Source organism: Candoia aspera, chromosome 4 (genome assembly GCF_035149785.1).
Source record: "Candoia aspera isolate rCanAsp1 chromosome 4, rCanAsp1.hap2, whole genome shotgun sequence".
Classification (NCBI taxonomy): Eukaryota; Metazoa; Chordata; class Lepidosauria; order Squamata; family Boidae; genus Candoia; species Candoia aspera.
The window spans coordinates 112,674,810-112,682,587 of NC_086156.1; the positions used below are offsets into that span (position 1 = coordinate 112,674,810).

At 46.0% G+C, this 7,778-nt stretch overlaps 1 gene segment (V, D, J or C); it reads left to right on the plus strand.

Annotated features, from left to right (window-relative positions):
* The first annotated feature begins 1,707 nt into the window (after window positions 1–1,707).
* Window positions 1,708–2,212, plus strand: LOC134497143 (Ig heavy chain V region 3-like). The segment is given in 2 exon segments: window positions 1,708–1,753; window positions 1,836–2,212. Coding segments are annotated over 2 exon segments (423 nt in total).
* Window positions 2,213–7,778: the final 5,566 nt, after the last annotated feature.

A 7,778-nucleotide genomic window follows, 5' to 3' on the forward strand; every position in this document is an offset into this window, starting at 1 on the left:
TACTGCTTCTGCTTTAAGTGAACCATACAAAATGGCCAGAAATGGTCCAGTGTATGTAGAGATGGAATTTACCTAGGAAAAATGGAATAAATTTTGAAGAAATAAAGAAAACTAAAAAGAGGATAAAATTATGTTTTCCTCTGAGTCTCATATTTAGCAAAATCTTTTGCAAATGAATGGTAGAAAAGGAAAAGGGGTTCTAAGAATTATTCTCCTCTCAGAGAGAATACAGAACTGGTATAGAGCAGATTTTGACCAATGCTAAGCCCTTCCAACCCGGTCTGCCTGGGGTAAAAGGAGGGCGAGGGAAGAACGAGGGGGACCTGCTTTAATCTGGTTGGAACAGCCTCTTTTTGTTGGAGGTCTGCAGAGAGGGTCTGGCTCCCAACCAGTTAGGGATGGTTTGTACTAGACGACCGAGATGGTCCTTCTCAACTCATTTTTACACGATTTCATGATATATAGGAGAAAAAATAAGAATACAGGACCTCATGAAAATACAGTATCTCATAGAATACCCATCAAAAGGAATTTCCTATCACATAACAAAAGAGCAGCTTTGGGTTACTCCCTAGACCGGCTTCAGTTCCCTCGAGCTCTTTCATTTCTTCAGAGCCCTAATTACCATTTCTTAATGCAAGAATCTCCTGGGAAAGTAAATTAGATGCCTCCCCTCCTCAGGTTGCACACCAGGGGGCAGTGTTGCCACATGGAATCGCTTTGCATGTGTGTGGGGTGGGGGTGGGGGTCAGGGAGGGGAACAAAGGAAGGGTCTACAGGTCTTGTCTCATTTCGGAGGCATCATTACATTTACTCTCATTTTCCTGAGAGACCACAGAAGGCAATTCAGAGAAATTTGACATCCCAGGAGATTACATTCCTCACCATGAAGCCACATCTGAGTTGAGAACAGATGTGCTTTGGTTAATATTGAACAAACTGAATTGTTTGGAAAATGCTAAGTCAATTATTTGTGTCTCTCAGTCAACAGACTAAGTGTAGGAGAGGCATTTTTATTATTATTTGTATGAATCAACTCTGGGCAGCTAATAACCCATAAAAAGAACATACAAAATGGGAACCAACTCCCCCCCACCAAAAAAAAAACCAGTATGTAATCTATAGAGTTGCTGAGTAAAAAACCAAACTAATCAGGAACACCCAACAGGCTTCCAATACATTTTTTTTTTAATTCCAACTTTCAGACTTCGATGTTTATGTAAAATTCAAATGTGGCTTACAAATTGGGCCTTACGGCTTGGTCTGCATTCACTTATTTTGGGTGTCTTCCAAAGAACGTGGTCAAGGGAACAACTGTGGAGCAACCATCCTGATCTCCGATCTGCCATCCTTTCCATGTCTGGGCTCTAACGTGGCTATTTAAGGAAATTTCAGGGCATGATTTCTTCCTGTCACCTTCAAACCCTTAGCTGAATTGAGGAGGTTCTCTCAGATTTGCGTTGATTATTCCAGTCTAAACTGCCCTTTCTCCTATGTCCTGTATGTGAAATTTGTGTTGAAAGACATCTATACCTCAATGCCAGGAAGGGATCTTTTATGCTGAGCAATATGTAAATCAGGCCACAATTTCCCCTTTAAAGGAGCCCCAGGGTGTCTCTTTTCAGGCTACAGCCACCAACACAAAGTTTGTGCCCTTTCCTCAATCCTTTCCTGTCAAGTCCCCTCTATCCTTTAACGGGAGCAAAAATGATCCTGTGGCTGAACTTGGTGTCCTTCCTAGCAGTCCTCAGAGGTAATTGTTTCCTCCCTATTCAGGTCCTTTCCATCTTAAATAATGTATACAGGAGATTTCACCAAAACACCTTTCTTTGTAGGTGTCCAATCTGCAGCCCAGTTGGTAGAGTCCGGAGGGGATGTGAGAAGGCCTGGAGAGTCCCTCCGCCTCTCCTGCCAAGCCTCTGGGTTCAACTTTGGGGGCTACCACATGGGCTGGGTGAGACAGGCCCCTGGGAAAGGCCTGGAATGGGTTGCATTAATATATACCGATTCCAGTGGAAAATTCTACTCAGACAAAGTCAAGGGACGCTTCACCATCTCCAGGGACAACGCCAAAAGCCAAGTGTATCTGCAAATGAACAGCCTGAAGCTGGAGGACTCGGCAGTCTATTACTGTGCAAGAGACACAGTGGGAGGAAGTGAGTCTGAAGCCTGGCAAAAACCTTCCCTTCCTCAGAGCAGCTCTCCAAGTTGATTAAGTCACAGAAGGTTGAGTTTGTGTAATTGGAGTGAGAAGCAGCAAATAAATCTCCACAGTATGAAGTGAGAGCCCATAGCTGATCTTTGAAGACGCTGTGGGTAATGCGGTGTCAGAAGGAGTCAAGATCTCTGTCTTCCTCCTTACTTTCTTCCCCAAATGCTGCTTTTCCCGCCATACAGATTTCCCTCCTCAAGCAAGGCAAAAGGTGAAAAGGGAACAGGAAGCACCCAGCTGTTTTGACAAAAGATCCCTTTCAGATTTAGCCAGATATCTTTCAAATAAAATGACCCATTCAGGTCAACATTTTTCCTAGGCTGAAGAGATCTCCACAAAAGATTCCTTCTCCCGAACGTTAACCTTCCGATCTAGCAGCGCCAAACATGAAGAGGTCCCAGCTCGGCAGGAAGCCAAACTACCCCAAGCAAAGGGAACCCCGACCCAGCAGGGGCCCCACCACAGAGTGCCCCCCCTCTGAACCCCGGGGAATTGCTCCTTCCCAGAGTTCCTAGAGAGCGCCCCCTTTCCATCCACCGGCTAAGTGCGCTTGCACGGACATTGCTAGAGGGCGGAAACACTTTCCCATAACACTCGCAAAGCTTGTCCACATAAAGGGCTGGTAGGAAATTCCAGACTGTGGCCACTGCCGTTGTTGTACCAGCTCTTCGAAAATCAACTTTCAACCTGTTCACACAACGGCCTGAGCATTTTTTATTCCCAGCTCTGAATGAAGATGACGAGATTTCCTTCCAACAGTGGTTAGAACTTCGGAAGGGGAGATGAAGGGAATCTCAGGGCAGTGGAATAAACTGGGCTGTTTTTAAAAAGCTAAAATTTAAGCTGAGGTAGGAATATGGATTCCTTACCGACAATTGTTCCTTGAGATATTTTGCAGTTCAGTCCCCTTTGGTTCTCAATATCGCCACCGCTCCCAAGTTTAGTTCTTTTCTACTTGTTGCTCTTTTCTTGTTCCCTCCACATTAATATACAGGAAGTCCTCACTTAACGACTAGTTGCTTAATGACTTTTGAAAGAAATGACGGCCTTCGAATGGGTACTTTATGGCCAGTAAAGTACTTCTGGCCATCGTGAAACGTTGCAGGAACGCCCCCCCACCCCCCATGATCATGTGACCACATTTTTGGCTCTTGGCAACCAGCTCGCATTTACATATTGTTGCTAGGGTGCTGCAATCACGTGATCACCTTCCGCAATCTTCTCGGATCCCCAGAAAGTCAATGGGGAAGCTGGCAGGGAAGGTTGCAAGCGATCTAATAAAGAAAGAACACCCCATTGGCTCGATCTGGTTCTTTTCTTCCTCTGATTTCTCTGATTAAACTCTGACATACAAATTGTGCCTTGTGGCTTGGTCTCTGTTCAGTCCTTTTGGGTTTCTACAAAACAGTATTGTTAAGGCGAAATGTAAAAAGTTTCCTGAACTCCGAATTGCGTCTCTGTTCATTTCTCTATCAAAAATTCTTGGTGCATGTTCATTCTCTCTTACCTTGAATCGCTTTGAAAAGTGGTGAAATCTTTCAAGTCTTTGTTTCAATTACTCTGAGGTAAACCTCCCCTTTCTCCTACGTCCTCACAGTAAAAGAAGAAGAACAACAGTTTTCCTGAACTTTTCCTAGTACTAGAAAACTATGTGAAAATCACCCCTGTAAGGTGTGTGCATAGAGATCTATGAGATCAGTGCCATGAGGGGCTCTTTTACCCCAACAGATATGCAAATCAACACACAATTTCCCCTTTAAAGGAGCGCCATGGTTTCCCTTGTCAGGCTACACCCACCAACACAAAGTTTGTGCACTTTCCTGAATCCTTTCCTGCCAATTCCTGTCGTAAGAGTCACGAACCACGCTTAGACAAGGAATAGGTCTCTAGTGTTTTATTACTGCTACATTAGACAGAAAATCCTAACAAACTGAAGAAGCGTGGGAAAAACCCAGACAGAAAACCCCCAGAAGTTAAGGCGGGTCTGATCTGTGTCTCTTTGAATGGCTGCTTAATTCCTCAGTACTACGCATGCGTTTCCCCCCCTGGATAGGGGCCCCCTCCTGCTCGCCATCAGTCCTCATGACATCACCCTCCCCTCCAGACTCACATTCCATTTCAGCCCCTCCCTTCCAGAGTTCCTTCCTCCCTCCAGGGTCTCATGAGAGTCCATCTCCCCCTCCAAGCTCCCATGGGAACTGGGCAACGATGGAAGTTCCTCAAAGGAAAACTCCTCCAAGGACGAATCAGTGCTGCTCTCCAGGTCTGATAACGCTTCTGGCCCAGGTGGCTGCTGCTGGAAAATAGCTAGATAATTAGAAGATTCTTCCCCCCTCCCCCTTGGGAAATGCAAGCCGGAGGTGGAGGGCTGCAGCTCCCCCTCCTCCTCTCTCCCTGGCCTCAGAGCCTCTGGCGGGGGTGGAGGTTGCCAACTTAGGAACTCCTCTGCTTGGGATTCCTCTGCTTGCCCAGACGAGTGAGGAATCTCTGGTAGAGTGTGAGGGTTGGTTTTGTGAGGGAAAAGCTGATGGAATCGTTGAACCAGCGCTGGTGCATACACAACTCTGGCATTTTCCCATGTGCGCTCTTCCTCAGGGTACCCTTTCCAGTGTATTAAATAATGGATGTCCCTTCCACTCCTGCTAGAGTCCAGAATTTCCTCGACATCATATCCCTCCTTCCCCTCCACAATTACTGGAGTGGGGGGGGCATTTGCGATTGTAAGGTACTTGGGGGAGGGTCCTTGGCTAGCAAGGCTCTGTGAAAGCCTCAATGGATTTTCATGGATGCTGGCAGCTTTAAGCAATAAGCCACTGTATTTATCTGCTGTACCACAGTGAAAGGGCCCACAAACTTAGTGTCCAACTTCAAGGAGGGCCTGGTAGAGGTCAGAAACTTGGTAGAGAGCCACACTTTGACTCCTACCGCAATCACTGGCCCCTCTTGTCTGTGAGCATCTTCAGCTCTCTTGTAAGCACTCTTTGCCCTGTTCAGCTGCTCCTTTAACAACTCCTGTGCGGCTTGTTGCTCTTTAAGAAAATCTGCTGTGGCTGGAACAGTTCCCTGCTGGGAGGAGGTGGGCAAGACCCGAGGGTTAACCCCGTAGAGTGCTTGGAAAGGAGACATCTTGGTAGAGGATGGCACAGAGCTGTTATAAGTAAATTCTGCCATGGGGAACAGGGCTGGCCAATTGTCTTGCTGATAAGTGGTGTAACACCTGCGATACTGCTGTAACCATTGCTTAATTTTCTCAGCTTGCCCGTTACTAGCTGGATGATGCAATGATGATAGGTGGATATGGACCTGTAATGACTGGAAAAGGGCCCTCCAGAAACTGGAAGTCAACTGAGGGCCTCTGTCACACACCAAGTGATTCACCATGCCTCTATACCTAAAAACATGATCCATAAACAACTGTGCTGTGGCTTGTGCAGATCGAGGTCCTTGCAAGGAATAAAATGTGCCATTTTAGTGAAAAGTTCCACCACCACTAGTATGGAAGTGAGCCCCTGGACACGGCGGTCTATTACTGTGCGAGACACAGTGAGAGGAAGTGAGTCTGAAGCCTGGCAAAAACCTTCTATTCCTCAGAGCCACTCTGCATGTTGATTCAGCCACACAAGGTTGAATGTGTGTATTAGGACTGAGAAGCAGCATATTCCTGTCCATCATGGCCAATGGGAATAAGTAACCTGGAGTTATCAGTGTGGAACCTGGTTAACTATTTTGTAGGGGAGACCAAGGAAAATTCAGGGCAGTAGAATAAACTGGACAGTTTTTAAAAAGTTAAAATTTAATTTGAGGTAGAGAGATGATTACCTCCAATTCTTCCCTGATCTATTTTACAGTTCAGTCCCCGTTGGTTGTCAGTATTGCCAAGTCTCCCCAGTCTAACTCTTTACTACATGTTGCTCCCTTCTCCTTCCTTCCACATTGATATATGTTCAGTCTCCTTAATCCTGAACCGCTCTCCCCTCAGCCAGGCAGAGCCAAGAGAGCCACAGTCTCAAGTTGATCCCGGCAACATTGTCTTGCCCAGAGCTCCACCACTGCCCACTTGGGTTTGAACTAACAATTAATAAAGGACATTGCTACTATAAATACTACTATAAATAGTTCCTTGTAAATAAAGCTTTCTAATTGAATTCCACTGGTTGTCTGAGTCTAACCAGAACACAGAGGGACTTCTGTATAAATACTTGAGAAGAAGAAATCACCCATCTCTTGAGTACTGTGGGATTCTTCTCTTTCAGGTATCCAATGAGAGAGTTTGCTGGAAGGAAACAAACAAAAAAATATTAATATGGCCTGAAGGTTCCAATTTCACCTTCACTGTTTGCAGTGTGATGTGGGTGAGCCTGGACTCAGATAAAATCCTGGAATGGGATATCATCATTCAATATCATGACAGCAGGTAGGAAATCAATCTTTTTGTATAATCATCTGAACATCTATACCGTGAAATACACATTCGATATATGGAGGAAATATCTGCCTGAAAGGCAGGGATTCATCGAAGTGTCCAGATTCGGAAGGCCAGCTACCAAGCAGCTCTGTCTCTCTTTTATCCTGAAGTGTATGTAAACGCAGAGACACCCTTCCTCTTTATATGACACCATCTCCTGCCCTCCTCAGACTTTATCTGGAGGTCCAAAGCCAGACTGCCTGGAACTTCTTCTCTGACGCACTGTGTCCGGATGCCCCCCACCTCAGGGGGCCATCCTGACATAAAGTGCCTGCTGCCAGGCCACCCCAGCATGGCACTGAAAGAGAGGCACCAGTCAGCCCACTGACAGGAAGCAACAGCAGGAAGGGGCAGATGTGCAGAACACGGCAGACCAGCCTTTGTGAGTTCACCAGCACTCAGACATGTTGATTCAGCACCTGGGACAGACGAAAGCACACGATCATGTTGTCAATAGATTTGCACAAAGAGGTGCAAGATGGAGAAGGAAGCAGGGTGCCAGACTTTTGGTGGGAGGGGGGACAAATGTACTTATACTGTCACTTGAGGATCACTGAGTTATTCGAATCTTTAATCACTAGTCCAATAAAGACTCTTTCCCATTCCTAAACGGCTTGTGTCAAGAGTGCTGATTCGTTGGGTTCAGGACTGGAGCCATGACACATTGAGAAAGAAAAATGATGCTTTCGCTCCAAACCATGTCCATTTCAGCAGCCTTCCAAGGTAATGTTTTTTCCAACCAAAGATGGAAGCTAAAAGGCTTTTACATATTTGAGGTTAATGGAATGGAGTAAGCTGAATAGTTCAATTCTACATATCAATATTTCCTTTCCAGCTGTCCAAATGGAGGTCCAGGTGGTGGAATCTGGAGGGGGTATAAAAAGGCCTGGAGAATCCCTCCGTCTCTCCTGCCAAGCTTCGGGTTTCACCTCCAGCCGCGATGAGATGAGCTGGGTGAGACAGGCTCCAAGAAGGGACTTGAATGGGTTGCATGGATTAATGAGGACAGAGATGGGAGCAGCCAACCCTATGCCAATTCAGTGAAAGGCCCTTTCACCGTCTCCCAGCAAGATGCCTCCAGTATGCGTTACCTTCAAATGA